The 19,507-nt window shown below is 49.3% G+C and overlaps 1 protein-coding gene and 1 long non-coding RNA gene across 4 annotated transcripts in view; one reads left to right on the top strand and one right to left on the bottom strand.

Annotated features, from left to right (window-relative positions):
* The window catches only part of MIB1 (MIB E3 ubiquitin protein ligase 1), a 98,189-nt gene that overhangs the window by 39,332 nt on the left and 39,350 nt on the right, over positions 1 to 19,507 (bottom strand). For all 3 annotated transcript variants that reach the window (XM_064170712.1, XM_064170713.1, XM_064170711.1), the window contains exons 10-12: positions 18,783 to 18,890; positions 16,168 to 16,365; positions 11,929 to 12,080 (exon numbers count right to left, since the gene is read on the bottom strand). In XM_064170712.1, the coding sequence (XP_064026782.1) occupies positions 11,929 to 12,080; positions 16,168 to 16,365; positions 18,783 to 18,890 (458 nt within the window). The remainder of the gene's footprint in view (positions 1 to 11,928; positions 12,081 to 16,167; positions 16,366 to 18,782; positions 18,891 to 19,507) is intronic.
* Positions 397 to 4,116, top strand: LOC135189932 (uncharacterized). The gene is made up of 2 exons (XR_010308375.1): positions 397 to 605; positions 4,050 to 4,116. It is a non-coding gene; the product is annotated as an uncharacterized LOC135189932 (long non-coding RNA).

Here is a 19,507-nt window from a genome sequence, read left to right as displayed (position 1 = left end):
AAGTTGTCAAAAATATTTCAAGTGTGGACAAGAATTTGACTGAAGCAGGTGAGTGCCAGTTTTAAGAAATGAGAAGAACTGCTTGGCAGAGGTGCTGGACTGATATTAGCTTTCACTTGTGGCTTTTGGCCTAACAGTTCCCATCCTGCCACAGCAGTCAGAGGCTGTTTCCTTAATTCCAGGTCAGAATCTTTACAATGAGCAGGGTCACCAGGAGCAGCTGCTATTAGTTATTTCCAGCTCTCTCTCAGCTAAATAGGCATAAACCTGCAAAGTATCTGCAGAATACTGGGTGGGATGGAAGAAGTGTGGAAGTGGGACTGGGGAGGGTAGGAAACTAAGTTTATAAGCAGCATGTCAGACAAGTCTGTGCTTTCCTGCAGGAGGTGAGATGCATGGAAACCTGCTACAAGAGCTGGGAGGAAGCTGAAGTTTCTGCAGTGGAATACAACTGCGAATGGCAGGAAAACAAGCTGCAAAGCTCCCAGCAACTCAACTCTCAAACGTGGTCACTCAGAATGAAGGCTGCAGGTCTGGAAAAGCACTTCCAGTGTCCATGCCATCCCAGAGCAATGAGCTCTAACCGGCTATAAGCCATCCTCCAGGTAAACTGCATTGAAAAGTTCAGTTAGAACAGTAAGTTTCTGTTTTCACCCTCAGTTAATCCTAGCATTTATTCCAAAGAACTGTCAGCCTGAATTTCACCTACGAACAGCAATGGAAAGTAGCAAAAGTACTTTTCAGTTTCATCTGACAGGTAGTGGAGCAGCTCTGTGTGTACCTGCTCAGAGTACATACTTCTTTATGTACCCATATGAACATACAATGCTATGGAATGTAAAGAAGTATGTATTTTTGGCAGGCATGGAACGACCAGTAAGAGGAAACTAAACAGCTGTTGGAAGAAACAGGTTTCCCTCTTGTCTGAATGACATTCATGTGACAAATTAGCTTGCTAAGGGTCAGGTGCTATTGCCAAAATAACTCATACTTGCTAGTAACAAATCACAAAACATTCAGTTGGATTACTATGAAAGTGGGTAGACAGAACTGTTAACAGCTGATAAGCAGAACATTGGTTGTTAAAAGGAAGAACTCAAAACAAGGAGGGAAACAGTCTTGAAATGCACCAATTGGGACTGCAGGGGAGCTGCAAAGTTCATCCTTACCAGCACTCCTCACTTCACAGATCCTAAACTAACCTCAAAAACCTGCTTATCAAAACAGATCTCAGCAAAAAGCAGGCACTGTGCTGTTAGCTGCAGCCAGTGCTGTGTACTTCAGCTGGCAGGATTTAAACAGACATCTACCACTGAATGTTTGATCTTCAGGTTGCTGGAGACAAGCAGAAATGGCTAGGAAATGAAGGCTGTGCTTTAGAGAAAAGGATAGCCCAAAGAACTGAGTATAATCACTTCTGCAACCTAATGTATGAGACTTGTAGCCAAATCTCCTCCAGATCAGCACTCACTATGCTCACCGAGCTCTCCTCTGCAAAGTGCAGTGTCAGGTTTCTGCACAGAAAGTGACAACACAGAGATTTCTAGGCCAGAGTCGCTAATCAGTGGATTAAAGCTATTGACAGATTGCTAAATGAAAATACAAATGACAACTGCAACCTAAAAGGCTGTCAAAGAAGAGAACTGGCCACAAAAATAGGATTTGGTAGCATCCAGTACATCAGAAATAACCCCCCAACCATTTCAAGTTCTGAAAGCTGTGTTAATTAACAAATGCCAAGGCCACCCCCAAGGAAAGGCACTCAACAGCAAATTCAGGTGCACGGGAGAACAGGAGGGAAGCCTCTCTGGCTCAGCTAGCCGTTCCTTCTCATGACAGCAGCCTTCTGAAAGCACTCAGTAAATAGGATCCATCCATGCTAAGTGCACCCACCTGGCCCAGATTAGAGTCTAACTGCACCACTGTGCTAAAGCATCCAGGAGAAAACAAACCAGGAAAGATAAAGGTAATGCCTGATTTTGTATACAGAGAATCTTATTTCCAAGCACTCACACGAAGCTCAAGCAGTGTACACCATACCTAGCCTGCTGCTTTTGTTACCTGAAGCTACAGGCTAAGCTATGTGAGAAGAAGCACTCTCTTCCCAGAACCACTTTCTGGAGTGAAGCGTTAAGCTCTGTTTCAGAGCTGTTTCCCTTACGAGCAGATATTTTAGCATGACGTTTGCAATCTCTTAACATCTAAATTAAACCTTGGTTTACAGTGGGAAGCAAATCAAATTGTAGCAGCATTTTTAACTGGAGCAGTGCTGCCGAGCTCAGTCATGCTTACAGAAGCAATTTGGTATCACCAACAGTTTACAGAGGGGTTAATTGCTAAGCATTTACTGCTTTTCCTGAAGAGCTCCTGGCCTCGCCACGAGGGATGCGGCTCCCGCTGTAGGATGAGCCCCAACTTTTTTAAACAGCTCAAGTTTAGTTGCAATGCTTTTTGGTAACAATTCACTACCTTGTGCTCTTTCTTGTCTCCCTTGTATAACACTGCAATGCTGCTCCAAACCAAAACGACAGTTCAGAGTGACAGAGAAGTTAAAATTATCTGTTGACATTGCTCTCTGCTAGTTCATGTTAGCAGATCTCTAAGAATACATCTCCAGTCACTCTAAAATGTCACATTCACCACTTAGATCAGCTGTTCAACTTTAACTGAGCACACGTTGAACTTTGGGCATCTGCTGACACAGTTGTAACTCCAACATTTCATCTGTGTGAGTGACAGGGAGAGCAGATGCTGACATTATCAAATGCTCGGCGGCTTTTTTTCCAGGGCCGCTTTTTGCCCCGATATGGCCACTGCATGGAACAGTCTTGCCCTCCACCAGCACACTTGAGCAGCTGTATCTGTGAAACAGTTCCTGCCTAACTGGCAAAAATAGAAACTCATTTTATAGCCATCTTCACGCTGAAGTCCAAGCGACACACCTGCCACGTCTCTATCAGGATACAGGCTGCTGGGAATACATCAATCTTACAGCAGCATCAGGCCGTGCAGCAAGCACAGGCACTGCCAGTCAGTGGCTTCAGCTCGGGCTGGTCCCTGCCTCCCCCTGCAGCCAAAGCCCAGGGGGAAGCCAGCACACAACAGCAAAGCTCCATGAGCATGCACAGGTACATTAAGGACCTCTGTTCAGACAAGACCGGCTGCAGGCCCCAGCTCCCTCTTTAAAAGCCACAGTTTTCTGGCTTTTTTTACATGCACTACCAGTACCAAAACAAAATGAACATCAATCTGTCTTGCTGCAGCATGTAGTCATTCCCAAAGAGTTAATGCTGAGCAGAGAGAGCAATGGGATTGAAGGCACCTGACATCGACACTTGTGCTAACACTACAGCGTTACAGCAGATGCAAAAGGGAACCTGCCAGAAGGAATGGGAGGGAGGCTGGGGTGGAACCGAGTTCACTTAAGCAAAGGAGCTGTACAGGAGCAGAGATTTTAACACTAGAGCTTCTGGTTGCTACTGCAGAGTTTCATTATTGCAGCCAAAAAAAAAGGCCAAGGTGTAGCTATAATCTGAATTGAGCCTTGCCCAAAATGCCTCAAGGAAATAGAGGAGGAATGAGCAAGCCTGGACACTGCAGAGGCCTTTCTGGTGCACAGTTCAACATTTGGCTGCCTCCAAATTAGCAAAGGAATTCCATTTGCGCTGACAAACGAAACGTGGAGCAGAGGGGAGAGCCACATGTCCTGTGGGAACTGCTCGCGTGCTTAAATCTGTGCTCCTGGATTCCAACCTCCCTGCACTCCAATGCTTTGCTAAAGCTGGTAAAATGGAACCAAATCACTTCTTCAATGGATTTGGTCCCCTTCAACCAGCTGTAGCTATGCATTGATCACTACAGGATTCCTCACGGTTTTCAAGCAGGACATTAAGCCTGCTCAGAGCAATGATGCTCCTGTCTGCAGCTGAGTTTAACTACTGTAGGCAGCTTGCATGTGGAAGGTAAGGAGGGTAGCAGATTCTGTACTGAGTGTTTGAAGGTTTTACTTGTAAATAAACAGCTCCTGGTGTTCGATATTCTGTCCACAGTGGGGAATCTCTCGCGCCGTTTCCAAAGAGGACAGGAGGACAGTGAAATAAACACATTTGCCAATGAGCTAATGTCTCTTGTCTCAGTGTCTCAAGTCTGCTGCCCTTTGTAGCGGAGCTGACCAACAAAGCCTGCTCCAGAGCAAGCAATGACAAATGGCAGGGGCTAGAAGGGACCTCGAAAGATCATCTCGTCCAACCCCCATGCCAGAGCAGGATCACCTAGACCAGATCACACATAAAGTCCTCTTTCTGGCCACCTGCATTCCCATGCACCCTCCCCCTGCTTTCTGCTTGAAAACTCTACAAGGCAGGAGCTGCATGTGTCAATCTCACACATGCTGGGCATATTATTTGCTATTTAAAGATAACAAATCTGCCACTGACCTCAACAGCTAATCTGTGCTCTACCTGTAGGTCTGCCCATGGAGATTTGATTTTGTATGTTTTCTCCAACTAAGCAAAAGTTTTCTCTCAAAGCATTTTCTGACAGAATACCTCTGGAAGAGTTTGTGGAGTGTGCTTTTTTTGCACTCAGCTTCAACCTACAGTTACTGTTGGAACTGCAAATATCAAAGTCAAAAAAACATCCCTGTTACAGGCCTAGAAGATAATTGCACCATTCTGGGATTACCTCACAACTTGTCTCTGTGAGGATCTTCATGACACTAACACACAGAAGTCTCTCAGACACATTAGCACTAAGCAGAGGTATGAAACCCCACATCCCAAATGTATCACTAAACCCAGCTGAAGATCCCACTGACAACAGCTTCCAACCATCTGCAAGGCTGAAAAGAAGGCAAGAGCCACTAAATGAGGCACCACGGGGGCAAAGTGTCCTTCCTTTCGAAAGCAGCCTCTGCTGCTTGCTGGCCAATGAAGATTGTAGCCAGGTGGGGTTGGGTTCTACTGCCAGGCAACCACCAACAGAACAAGGGGACACAGTCTCAAGTTGTGCCAAGGGAGGTCTAGGCTGGATGTTAGGAGGAAGTTGTTGCCCAAGAGAGTGATTGGCATTGGAATGGGCTGCCCAGGGAGGTGGTGGAGTCACCATCCCTGGAGGTGTTCAAGAAAAGACTGGATGAGGCATTCAGAGCCATGGTCTAGATGACTGGATAGGGATGGGTAATAGGTTGGACTGGATGATCTTGGAGGTCTCTTCCAACCTGGCTGATTCTATGATCAAGACAACTCCTTCCTTGTTGTTGGACAGCATTGGATAAAACCTGCATTTTACCCCAAGACTTCTGAAGCCTGGCATCAGGAAGGGCTCTGAGGAGCTGGCTGTGTGCTGGGGCAGGGCCAGGCCATCTCTCGAAGCAGCAGCCTCTGTTTCAGGTGCTAGCTGCAGCATGAGGAAAGCTGCTGAGAAGATACAATGCAAATCTGAAGCTAACTAGGGCAGCAGATACCGAACACGCCCCCACTTCACAGCCCAGGGATCTGAAGTTGCAGGTATTCAAACAGATCAAACAGGCTGAAGAAAGAGCCCAGCTACCATCCACACAGCATTTCGCATCTGGCTCCCCTTTTTTTCTGCCTGGAAAACCTCACGAGCACTGGAAAGGCAAAGCCTGCCAAGCTTTGAGTTTCAGAGCACTTTGAAAGAAGTCCAAAATAAATTTTGCTTTTAGTATGGCTGACTCAGAAATCATCGACCAGAAACCTTCCATCAAACAAAAGCTTAACTTCCCCATGCTTCATTTCACATTTTTAGCTCTTTTTAGCTCTTATCTCCCATGCACAAGCTCAAAGCTGCCTACAACACAAAGCGAGGAACAACCAAGACCATCCCAACGTCAGAGGGCAGCACGGGAGGCAAAGCTGTTTCTATGCCAATTCCCAAGGCATGAAGAGAAGCAAACCAGGAAAAGGCAAAACACTGCACTCAGAACAGGCTGCTCTGCAAGCACTGCACTGCCTCCTGCACAACACCGCCGCAGCCACGCCGGGAAACAGCCGAGCCCGCGACAGGAGCTGCTTTGGGTCACAACACCGACCGAGTGCTCACACCTGTTAAACTGAACGCCAGAATTCACTGCTAACGGGGGGCGAGCAGCGCTAACGGGGGGATAGCAGCAGTAACGGGGGGATAGCAGCAGTAACGGGGGGATAGCAGCAGTAACGGGGGGGATAGCAGCAGTAACGGGGGGATAGCAGCGCTAACGGGGGGATAGCAGCAGTAACGGGGGGGATAGCAGCGCTAACGGGGGGGATAGCAGCGCTAACGGGGGGATAGCAGCGCTAACGGGGGGATAGCAGCGCTAACGGGGGGATAGCAGCAGTAACGGGGGGATAGCAGCGCTAACGGGGGGGGATAGCAGCGCTAACGGGGGGGGATAGCAGCGCTAACGGGGGGGGATAGCAGCGCTAACGGGGGGGATAGCAGCGCTAACGGGGGGGATAGCAGCGCTAACGGGGGGGATAGCAGCGCTAACGGGGGGGATAGCAGCGCTAACGGGGGGATAGCAGCGCTAACGGGGGGGGATAGCAGCGCTAACGGGGGGGATAGCAGCGCTAACGGGGGGGACAGCAGCGCTAACGGGGGGGATAGCAGCGCTAACGGGGGGGATAGCAGGGCTAACGGGGGGGATAGCAGGGCTAACGGGGGGATAGCAGGGCTAATAGGGGGGATAGCAGGGCTAACAGGGGGGATAGCAGCGCTAACAGGGGCATAGCAGCGCTAACAGGGGCATAGCAGCGCTAACAGGGGCATAGCAGCGCTAACGGGGGGGATAGCAGCGCTAACATCAATGGGGGGAATAATAATACTAATGGGAGAAATAACAATACTAAGGGGAGGACAACAGAATTAGTAAGAATATCACTGGGGGGTAATAATAGGGTGGGGATAATAATCCTAAAGAGGGAGTAATAATTAGAACAAAAGCATCATTATTAGCATGTAAGAAATAATTATTATAAGAATAAAAGAATTACTAAGTATTAATTTTTAGAGTAAACCCCCCAATGCCCAAACATCCTCCTCAGCAGCCTGGGGGGGGGATTGGGTTTTCTGTTGGAGCTCTGTCTCCCCACCACCGGTAAAAGGTCAGGACGCAAGCAAGAAGCAGAGCAGGTTTTGCACAAGAAAGGGAATTGGTTCCAAATCCCTGTGTGAGTTTCTGTTCAAAACTCTGCAGCAGTCCAGCTCACTCTCAGTGGTTCTCACACACTCCCCCAGGCACTCAGGGACTACTACAGGCACAGTGATTTCTGGTTAGCAGTGCAGATCCATACAGATGTGTGCACGCTGCTCAACACACACCTCTCTGTTTAGGTGGCAGAATCTCTCCTTCCATAGAGGTCTTGGATGTGAGCAACAAGTTCTGCACCAGGAGGCTGCTGGAACTGCAACAGGGAGGTGACTGAGTCCCCAGCCCTGGAGATAATTCAAGGTGAGGCTGGACAGGGCTGTGGGCAACCTGCTCTAGTGGAGGATGTCCCTCCTGAGTGCAGGGGGTTGGGCTGGGTGAGCTTTGGAGCTCGCTTCCAACCCAGACCATTCTGTGATTCAGTGATCCGACCTCAAGGGGACGCAGTGCACTGTTCTATCAGGCACCACAGCCCAAAGATGCCAAACTCCAGTTTAGGTGGAGCAGGGTGGCTGAATGATAGTGCCTGCTGTGCTGTGAGGGAGGACTAGAAGCATCAGGGAGGCGAGCAGGAGCACTGCTTCAGCAGCTTCATGCTCCTACCCCTGCTCATCTGCCAGCAGCACTGATCAGAGCTGATGTTTGCTCAGGATCACAACTATCAGAACACTAACAGGGAATGGTTTTTCCTCAGGGTTTCATTTAAATGCTGAAGCCTTCTTCATGGAACTCTGAGTTGTGGAAGTGAAGATTGCATTCCTGCTGAGTTGTGTCACTGCATTCACTGACTGTGTCCTTGCCATACCTGAGGGGATCCTACAGGAAGGCTGCAGAGGGACTTTCCATAAGGGTGTTTAGGGAGAGGCCAAGGGGGAATGGTTTGAAGCTGAGGGAGAGCAGGGTTAGGCTGGAGCTGAGGAGGAAGTTCCTCAGTATGGAGGTGGTGAGAGTCTGGAATAGGTTGCCCAGGGAGGCTGTGGATGTACCCTCCCTGGACGTGCTGAAGGCCAGGATGGATGAGGCTTAGGGCAACCAAGTCTAGTTGAGAGGTGTCCCTGCCCATGGCAGAAGGGTGAAGTAGAAGATCCCTGAGGTCCCTCCCAACCAGAGTCATCCTCTGGAAGCTTAGAAGAAGGGTCATAAGGAGGAGCCAGAAAACTACAGACCTGTCAGCCTGACCTCAGTGCCAGGCAAGGGCATGGAACAGGTCATCTTGGGTGCCATCACAAAGCACCTACAGGATAGCCAAGGGATCAGGCCCAGCCAGCATGGGTTTAGGAAAGGCAGGTCCTGCCTCACCAACCTGATCTCCTTTTACGATCAGGTTACCTGCCTGGTGAATGTGGGGCAGGCTGTGGATGGAGTCTACTTGGATTTCAGCAAAGCCTTTGACACTGTCTGCCACAAGAAGCTCCTAGCCAAGCTGGCAGCTCATGGTTTGGACAGATTCACTCTGTGCTGGATCAAGAACTGGCTGGATGGCAGAGCTCAGAGAGTGGTGGTGAATGGTGCCACATCCAGTTGGCAGCCAGTCACTAGTGGTGTTCCCCAAGGATCAGTGCTGGGCCCAGTCCTGTTCAATATCTTTATTGATGATCTGGACGAGGGCATTGAGTCCAGCATCAGTAAGTTTGCAGATGACACCAAGCTAGGAGCAGGTGTTGATCTGTTGGAAGGTAGGAGAGCCCTGCAGAGGGACCTGGACAGGCTGGATGGGTGGGCAGAGGCCAAGGGGATGAGATTGAACAAGGCCAAGTGCAGGGTTCTGCACTTCGGCCACAATAATCCCAAGCAGTGCTATAGGCTGGGGACTGAGCGGCTGGAGAGCAGCCAGGAGGAAAGGGACCTGGGGGTACTGATAGACAGCAAGCTGAAGATGAGCCAGCAGTGTGCCCAGGTGGCCAAGAGAGCCAATGGCATCCTGGTCTGCATCAGGAACAGTGTGGCCAGCAGGACAAGGGAGGTTATTCTTCCCCTGTACTCAGCACTGGTCAGGCCACACCTTGAGTACTGTGTCCAGTTCTGGGCCCCTCAATTCAAGAGAGATGTTGAGGTGCTGGAACATGTCCAGAGAAGGGCAACAAAGCTGGTGAGGGGCCTGGAGCACAAATCCTATGAGGAGAGGTTGAGGGAGCTGGGCCTGTTTAGCCTGGAGAAGAGGAGGCTCAGGGGTGATCTTATTACTGTCTACAACTACCTGCAGGGGCATTGTAGCCAGGTGGGGGGTGGCCTCTTCTCCCAGGCAACCAGCAATAGAACAAGGGGACACAGTCTCAAGTTGTGCCAGGGTAGGTATAGGCTGGATATTAGGAAGAAGTTCTTCACAGAGAGAGTGATTGGCATTGGAATGGGCTGCCCAGGGAGGTGGTGGAGGCACCGTCCCTGGGAGTCTTCAAGAAAAGCCTGGATGAGGCACTTAGTGCCATGGTCTAGTTCACTGGATAGGGCTGGGTGCTAGGTTGGACTGGATGATCTTGGAGGTCTCTTCCAACCTGGTTGATTCTATGATTCTATGATTAGGAAAGACAGATCTTTACGGAATGTGACTGCTTGTGACCCAGAGCAGCGACAAGCTGAAATTCAGGTAGTTATTTTTAACAGGGTTTTAAATAGCTTCTGCTTTGTGCATTCAACAAACCTCCACTGCTCCACAGCAGAGAAGAAAAACAAAAATGGCAAACACAACCCCTTTGGTTTCATTCTGAAAGCAGCCAGTGGCAGGGAATTACCAACTAAATAAATGACCATCGTGAAAATCCAACTCAAGGGGATTATTATGAGGACTTTTTTGGCCAGGACAAGAGAGAAAACAGTTAAAATATTTTTCAAAATTTACTCCTTTGGGTTTCTTTTCATTAATTTCTTTCAAGGTTGATGTGTAAAATATCTCCTGCTGCAAAGAGGAAGTTACTAACGCTGTAATGGAGACAAGGCTCTCTTGTTACATCCTTCAGAAGTTCTCAGTTCTAGAGCTGCTCTAGGCGCAAGAGAAAGCTCACGCAGGGGGGGCCTACATGGGCTCAAACTCATTAACACCAGGAATATGTTCCTGTTCTTCCAGGAAAGCTTTTGCACAGGAGAGAGGACTCTGGGGAGAGCTGCACCACGTCTCACATCCTGACAACCATAAAACTCAACCACCTGCATTACAATTTGGATCCTTCTATTGAAGTAGAAGAATGCAACTCCCCAAACACTTCTCCGTAGCAAACTCTTCAGCATACCTATGGGGAGCTTTTTTCTCCTGACATTCCCCAGCATCTCACCAGAGTCTAAAGAAAGGATCAAAGGGGGAAAAAAAGAACTAATAATAAATATCCTATCTAGGCTACTGCACACAGGAAGCAGGACTCGTGGCCAACACTGTTATGGAAATGTTCAGCCTTGCCAGAGCGTGAAGGGAGCTCCAGGAGAGCTGCGGAGGGACTTCTGGCAAAGGCATGCAGTGACAGGATATGGGGCAATGGCTTCAAAGTGGAAGAAGCTGGATTTAGATGAGCCATCAGGAAGCAATTCTTCCCCATGAGGGTGGTGAGGCACTGGAACGGGTTGCCCAGAGAAACTATGAGGCTCCAAGCCTGGAAGCATTGGAAGCCAGGCTGGCTGGGGCCTTGAGCAAGCTGCTCCAGTAGGAGGTGTCTCTGCCCATGGCAGGGGGGATTGGAACTAGATGATTTTCAAGGTTCTTTCCAACCCAACCCAGGCTATCATTCTATGAAATATGCAGAATTCACATTCATAGAGTAAGTTACTAAGTGAGGCTTGAAAGAATTTGTCTCCTGAATGCCAAACCCAAGCTCCCTTCACTAACTCCCTGATGTGTTTGTTCCCTTACACAGCTCTTATGAGAGCTGCAGAAAACTAACCACATTTACTGTTCCTATCAACACCTACTTTGTGAAGTGATTCCACTCCATACACATTTACAAATGCATGTTACTATTTATTACCTATCAGGCTTGATAGCTACGTCCTAGGAGACTAACAAAGCTTTCATTCCCATGCACTGAAGTGCAGCCTTGCTCCAATTTCACTGAGCAGCAGCAGAATTCAGTAAACAAGTACACACACATTTCCCATTTCAAGTTCTCCACCACACCAGTACCAAGCTGAAGTCTGCCTAGGCTGACACTTAGGAAGAATCCCATTTATCCAATTTAACAAGCAAGAAGCCCTGCAGCAAGCTCCCCACTTTGTACCTATGCAGTACAGCTTTGGAAAGCTCTTACTGCAGGTGGAATGTAGCTGAACCGTAACTAGCACCAACAGAAATAGGCCTTGAAATGAACCTTTGCAGGTAAGCTATGCTATCAAAGATGAAATCAGAAATTCCTCCCACACACTTGAGAAAAGAAAAGTAAATGTTTCTTATACTGGCAACTACAATTTAATGCCACAATCTAAGATCACTTTATAACGTCACAGCACCCTAAATAATTCACAAAGAGGCATGTCTCAAAATCTCAAATCCCTTTCCCAACTCCAACAGCCAAATCCTATCTTACTTCAGAACTTGCTTACTGAAGCACTTGTTGGCAAAATGTTCCAGCCACCACAGGCTATTTCTGCAGGATCTGGAGTCACCTGAACAGAGCAGACAAGCAGCTTCATTCTAGGAATGGCTTCCCAAGCTGTAAAAGGACACAGGTCTGAGCAGCACCAAAAGGTGAGGGAACACTGCCGCAGTTTTAAGGACCTCTGGAAGGAACAGCATCATCTCCCCCCCTCCCCGAGGCATTTCCTTTCCTCTTCCAAACGGTGAAATGCAAGGCAGGCTTTACCTGGGGTTTCCTCTGAGTGCAGCATGGTGAAGAGCATTGAAGCCGTTGTTGTTGGTGATGGTGACGTCTGCCCCTGCCTCCAGCAGCACGGCGAGGATGTCGTCACGCTTCTTGCTGATGGCGTCGTGGAGGGGAGTGTCGCCTTCAGAGTCCTAGGGCAGAGGCAGCTCACATCAGTTCTTACACCCACCCACATCCAAGAAGAAGATGCTTCAGTACCGCTGGGAAACCTGACTACACAAACACAAAGCAGTTCAGACCTCAGCGTGGCTCTACTGCAGAGCACAGAGCAAGCTCCTTTCCGCTCCTGCTCTGGGTTTTCCAGCCCTTGAGGGAGCTCCCCGGGGCTCCAGCCTTCTGTGTGGGCACTGCCACCAGAACTCAGGCATGCCTGGCATCTGACAGGCCTCAAGACACCAGCAGACATCAACTTCTCCCTGCCTCGTACCCAGATGGAGTTGGTGCCCAAATTACAGTTTGAGCAATAGAACAGCAGCAACAAAAATGAATGTGGAGAGGTGATCAGGCAGGCAGGGGGAGACGGGAAACTTGGGGTGATGGAAGAAAGGACTGAGCCAGCCATTAACCACGGAAGAGACAATACCAAAGAGGCAGTGTGAAATATAAACAGAAGCACAGCAAAATAAAATGCAGCCCAGTAACAAACTTAGGCACTTTGGTTGTGTCAAGCAAAGGCCAATGCCATAAGCAGCGTGAAGCTTGAGGCTTGTTAGGGCTAGCCCCAGATGACACAAGGTACATGGAAACCCAACAGACAAAGACTCTGTATTTTTAGCTGGACATTTTCTTTTCCAAATATCCCAAACAAGGGAAAAGTACTTTTTATTCCTAGAAGCATTTTGTACATTTCTTACTGAAGCACTGAAATGGCTGGATGGAAAAGGAATGTCCTAGGCTGACAGTGAGAAAACACATCCATGGAAGCTTACTCGCTGCTGCACAGGCAAACTCTCTAGATTTATGCTTCCAGTAAAATCCTAACAGCACAGAAGTCAGGAAGTCTTTTGTCACTGACGCCGCTGCAAGCTGACTACCACAGGAACCGAGCGCTTCAGCAGGGCACTAATGCAAAACCAGATCTTTACAGACTCAAAAGCTGCCAAACAAACCAGGCCAGAACGTGGAAACACTCAAAGCAGTTTGCCAAAACTAAATGATGTCATTTTCATTTGCTTTAATTGATCCTGTTTCCTGAATGCACTGTTTACAGACTAACAGTTTTCTGTTTACACAGTGAAGAGGCCTGAGCAGCAGAGTGCTGGCCAGATAAATATTCCAGTCGTGTCTGAGTCCTGGGTGCTCTCATCCACCGAGCCAGCTGCCTACTCACAGTTGTACATGGGAGTTCCTCAGCTCACACGCAGGATGTTCATTATTCTCAATTACAATCAGGTTTTCCAGATGGAATTTCATAGCCTCATTCTACTGAGCTCTTCCATCCAAAACACACTTCTGGCTCTTGAAGCTCAGCACTTCCACTTTGGCTCCCCATGGGTAGCCCCAAAGACATACATCATTGCACGACAGACTGCCACCTTTGCCCGGACTCCTTATTCTATCTGCTGGTCAGCAAATGCTCAGTGGGGTCTGGATGGGTGTTAGCAAGACCAGGGCAGTACCTATGAGGCCAGGTGGAAGCAGAGGAGCAGACAATCACCATGGCCACTTGTTTGAAGGAAGTCTGCTCACTTTTGAATGTACAGCAGCAGAAACCTCCTGATGACTGACAAGGCAAACCAAGGAGGTAAACCAAGGAATCATTTGGACTGGCTAAACCATGGCCCTCAGCATCACAGCTCTGCCTCTCTGAAACACCTGCAGGGAGGAGGACTCAACTGCCTCCCTGGGCAGCCTGTGCCAGTGTTTGAGAACTCTTTCAGGGAAGAAGTTACTTCTAACATCCAAATCATGGGGTCCAGATCCAGCTCTTGAGTAAAAGAATGCCTTAGCCTGCTTCCTTCAGAATTACTGTCAAAAGATAACCATGGAAATCCCTTTCAAGAAAATGGAGTTTCTTGTCCTAAAATACAGCATTTGTGTACTCCCAAGTTTGTTAGGTGTGCCTGAGGTACAGCTGCAGCAGGCTCACTCTCACTAGCCCCCGACTAGCTATGGACAGCTCACTTTTTCACTCCCATGTATAAAACTAAAGGAAATAATACTCACAGAATGGTCTGGGTTGGGAGGGACCTTCAACGGTTATCCAGTCCAACCCCCTGCAAGGACACCCTCCAGTACAGCAGGCTGCTCAGAGCCTTGTTGAGCCTGACCTTGAGCACCTTCAGGGATGAGGCCTCAACCACCTCCCTGGACAACCTGCTGGCCATGTTCCAGCACCCTTATGGTGCAGAACTTGTTTGTCACATCCAATCTAAATCCGCTCTGCTCTCATTTCAAACCATTGCTCCTTGTCCTTCCTGTAGGCTTCTTAATGGACCTTGGACCCCAACAAGGGAAAGTGCTGCTGAGGGCAATGAGGAGGCTTCAGGAAGAGCTAACAGCAGCCTGCCAGTATGCAAAGGGGGCTACAAGAAGGCTGCAGAGTTCCCAAAGGCTTGCAGTGACAGGACAAGTGGCAATGGCTTCAAACTAGAGCAGAGCAGATTGAGATTGGATGTGAGGAACAAGTTCTGAACAGTGAGGGTGCTGGAACACTGCAACAGGTTGCCCAGAAAGGCAGTTGAGGCTCATCCCTGGAGAGCATAGAATCAGTCAGGGTTGGAAGGGACCACAAGGATCAGTCAATTCCAATCCCTCTGCCATGGGCAGGGACACCCTACCCTAGATGAGGCTGGCCACAGCCTCATCTAGCCTGGCCTTAAACACCTCCAGGGATGGGGCCTCAACCCATCCAGGCTCTCACCACTCTCAAGCTGAAGAACTTCCTCCTTACATCCAGTCTGAAATTCAAGATATTCGAGGTGAGGCTGGACAGGGCTCTGGGCAACCTGATCTAGTTGAGGATGTTCCTGTTGAGTGTAGAGGGGGCTGGACCGGATAACCTTCGGAGGTCCCTTCCATCCCATTCCATGATTCCATGATTACTGTGCCTTGATCTGCCCAGCACACTGCAGCTTTTTGTGTCAAACCCCTCCAAACTTGCCTGTTCTGAGCTGGTTTGCTAATGCAGTGCATGTGGATGCACTCAGCTCCTGCACAATGGGGGTTACCTGCTTACTCGAGAGCAGTTTCCACTCTACCTTCTCAACAGGAGGTTGCAATCATCTGTCAGCCTCTGCCACATTCACTATAGATCAAACTCCCTGCAAAACTCTGGTACTTGAGGCTCTGTGCAGGAGGGATTTTAGGATAGAAGGGTGAACCTTTTCAAAAGGGAACCTGGCTCAACAGTTCAAGCAGTGAGAGGTCAGTTCTGAAAAAAGGCTTCTTTCATCAAAGCACTGCACAGCAGCAGCCAGAAAGTGCAAAGCTGTGCCTATCAGCTGTGGATTCCATAGAGAAGGAATGAATCTGAATTAACAGATTAACAATTACATATAACTAGTCTGAAGGTACTAGTTAGCATCAGTGCCTAAAATAATTGAGGTGCTTATCTAACTGCCAAGGAAACAAACAGCACTTTAATTAGGGCTCAACTGGGGTAGGGGCTGGGACAGAGACCTTCACAAGGTCACTTCACATCACAGAATGGTAGAAGTTAGGAGGGACCTCCAGAGACCAAGTCCAACCCCCTGCCAAAAGCAGGATCATCCAGGGCAGGTCACACAGGAATGCACCCAGGAAGGTTTGGAAAGTCTCCAGAGAAGGAGACTCCACAACCTCTCTGGGCAGCCTGCTCCAGGGCTCCAGCACCCTCACAGTAAAGAAGCTTCTCCTCATGTTAACATGAAACCTTCTATATTCAAGTTTGCATCCATTGTTCCCTGTCTCATTACTGTGCACCACCAGAAAGAGATTGGCCACATCCACTTGACACCCACCCCTCAGATATTTATAGACATTGATCTCCTCTCTCTTCTCCAGACTAAGCAGCCCCAGGGCTCTCAGCCTCTCTTCATAGAGGAGATGCTCAAGTCCCCCAGTCATCCCTGTGGCTCTCTGCTGGACTCTCTCCAGCAGATCCCTCTGTCTTGAATTGGGGAGCCCAAAACTGGACACAGCATTGCAGGTGCGGTCTATCAGCTACACAAAGCATCTCCATACAGCAAGTCATAATTTAGCAGCTAAAAGCTGAACCCACAGCAACATTTACTTCACCTGGAGGCTGGGATGACAGCCGAAGTCCAGCAGAGTCTTCACCACCTGCAGGTGCCCCTTGTTGACGGCGATGTGCAGCGGCGTCTGCCTGCGCTTGTTGCGGGCATTGAGGTCGGCGCTGCCGCGGTGCAGCACCTCGATTACTGCCCCCTCGTCACCAAAGGCTGCGTGGTGCACGGCCCTGTCTCCATCTTTGTCCTGCAGCAGAAGCAGTCATTTCAGCCTGGATCTTCTACCTTTCCTTAGCACTTAAACAAGACTGAACTGCAGAACTGGGCACACTTGATCTCCTCAAAGGAAAGGCAAATGAGCCAAGCATGCCTGTCTCACCTCTCATGAAACGAGTGCCTCAGACAGGAGTGAGCATGCACAGATTCACTGCCATACTCTGTGCTGTTGCCCTGAAACTCTGTGTGATGGAAGTGTTTTTGTTGGAAAAGACCTGTAAGACAATTGAGCCTAACTGACAGCCTAAGACCAGCAGCAGAAAATCAGATTGATTTGGGTTTCTACCACAGAACACTCACTGCACAAAACCCCAACTCCCAGACAAAACCCAGCCCCCCTGAACCCAAAATGTTGCCCTCAGTAACCCAGGATAAGTCTTTCCTGCAGCCCAGGTGTTAGATTCCAAAGCAAGGATTGCCTTGTCCATACAATTAAGCCAATATATATTAGCTTTTATTTTATGTGCCTTGGTTTGAAGTTAGTAAATCTTATCCAAAGGAAATGGTGGATTGATGCTGGAATTTATTAGAAGTTCACAGATTCACACAATCTGTGGAGGAGACCTTAAAGATCATCTAGTTCCAAACACCTGCCATGGGCAGGGACACCTTCCACTAAACCAGGCAGCTCAAGGCCCCATCCAACCTACACTTGAACAGCTCCAGGGAAGCGACAGCCACAGCCTCCCTGGGCAACCTATTCCAGACTCTCACCACCTCCATACTGAAGAGCATCCTCCTCAGCTTCAGCCTAACCCTGCTCTCCCTCAGCTTCAAACCATTCCCCCATGGCCTCTCCCTAAACACCCTTATGGAAAGTCCCTCTGCAGCCTTCCTGTAGGATCCCCTCAGGTATGGCAAGGACACAGTCAGTGAATGCAGTGACACAACTCAGCAGGAATGCAATCTTCACTTCCACAACTCAGAGTTCCATGAAGAAGGCTTCAGCATTTAAATGAAACCCTGAGGAAAAACCATTCCCTGTTAGTGTTCTGATAGTTGTGATCCTGAGCAAACATCAGCTCTGATCAGTGCTGCTGGCAGATGAGCAGGGGTAGGAGCATGAAGCTGCTGAAGCAGTGCTCCTGCTCGCCTCCCTGATGCTTCTAGTCCTCCCTCACAGCACAGCAGACAGTACCACTCAGCCACTGCAGAGCACAGCGTTGGTTCCATGGCACAGCTGAAGAGCAGTTCAGACCACTCTGGAACAGTGCAGGCTATGGAGCAACCAAAGCAAACCCAAAGCTGCACATCTCACAGGATGCTGTCAGAGGCTTTCCTCACAGAGGCTAATGCTAAAGAATAGAAACAAGAGAAACTCTTCCACGTGGCTGAAGTTACAATAACCCAACTCCAGCTCCTGCTCCAGCATTGCTATTACTTCGTTCCCCAACTTCCATCAGGTAAAAATCTTCTCTTAACTGAGCACTGCATGAGCATGGCAAGGATCGAAACTTGAAGCTGCACCATGCAGCTTTGTCTCTGAGCCTCACAGTGGGCTCTTAGGCTGGGAAAGACCCTCGAGTCCAATCTACTAATACCTAATCTGCTGCTAAACCATGACCCTCAGCACCACATCCACACAGCTTTTAAACACCTTCAGGGATGGCGACTTCACCGCTGTCTCAGAGCAGCCTGTTGCAGCCCCTGACAACCCTTTCTGTGAAGAAAAACATAGGTCCAAACTAAACCTCTCCCCTGGCAGAATGTCAGGATACTTCATCTCACCCCACTCTGTCACTTGTTCCTAGGGACAAGAGACCAAGCCCAGTCTGGCTCCAATCTCCTCTCAGGGAGCTGTGTAGAGCAATGAGCTCTGCTCTCAGCCTTCTCCACACTAAACCCCCCCAGCTCCCTCAGCTGCTCCTCCCCAACTCTTTTCTCCAGGCCCTTCCCCAGCTTTGTTGCCCTTCTCTGGCCCCGCTCCAGCCCCTCTGTGTCCTCTTGGGCTGAGAGACCCAAAACAGTACTCAAGATGTGGCCCAAACAGTGCTGAGAAGGACAATCCCTGCCCTGCTCCTGCTGGCCACACCACTGCTGATCCAGGCCAGGATGCTGGTGCCCCTCTTGTCCACTGGGCACACCCTGGCTCACTTTCAGCCACGCTGAAAAGAACGTTGAATTCTACTGTTGAAATAAGGAACTTCATCCCCTGCAAGCACAGAGAGCTCCCAGAGCTGTGTCACACCAGCACTGTACTGCACCTAATGAGAGGTGCCGAGGAATCAATACTGACCTTCCGCAATACTGGCAGCAAGCCCAGCTTGGCCACCTCAGCCCAGTAAGAACAGCAGTCTGGCACTCAGATGGACATTTAGCAAGGCACCTGCACTAGCTCTATCTGCTTCTGCAGCAAAGTGTAAGTGTTAAGGAGTTGTGCAGGGTTACCTCTGCCTCCACATCCACGTTCTGCTTCAGGAGTAACTTGAGGATGTCGACGTGGCCGTTCTGGCTGGCCGCCTGCATTGCTGTGTGTCCAGCACACTGCCCGTTCACCTGCAAAACAGCCAGGCCTTGAGAGAGCTGGAGATGCACACCCCTGACAGCTCAGCAGCACGCTCCCAGGAGTAAAGGCAAGCTTCACACAACTGCACACAGGAACAACTTTTAGCTGCCTTCCCAGCACACATGGACTCACAGAGTCACAGCTTGTATTGGGTTGGAAGGGACCCTCAAAGGGCATCTTGTCCAACCCCCCTGCAGGCAGCAGGGACATCTCCAACTGCAGCAGGCTGCCCAGGGACACTGAGTCTGATTTTGAATGTCTCCAGGGATAGGGCCTCAATCACAGCCCTGGGCAGCCTGTTCCAGTGTCTCACCATCCTCACTGGGCAGAACTTCCTACTGATGTCCAACTTAACTCTGTCCTGCTCCAGTTACAAACTAGTGCCCCTGACCCTGTCCCCACAGGCCCTTCTAAACAGTCTCTCCCCAGGCTGCCTGTAGGTCCCCTGCAGGTATTAAAATGTAGCTCTAAGTTCTTCCCAAAGCCTTCTCTCTTCCAGGCTGAACAGCCCCAATTCTTTTGGCCTGCCTTCTAAATCCTATTTCATTTCTATAGCATTAGCTGGATTGAAGGAAAGAAGAGAGAGATTTACTTCAAACAGTGAGAC

The sequence above is a fragment of the Pogoniulus pusillus genome, chromosome 34 (genome assembly GCF_015220805.1).
Source record: "Pogoniulus pusillus isolate bPogPus1 chromosome 34, bPogPus1.pri, whole genome shotgun sequence".
NCBI lineage: Eukaryota > Metazoa > Chordata > Aves > Piciformes > Lybiidae > Pogoniulus > Pogoniulus pusillus.
This window is presented reverse-complemented; position numbering and strand designations above follow the sequence as displayed.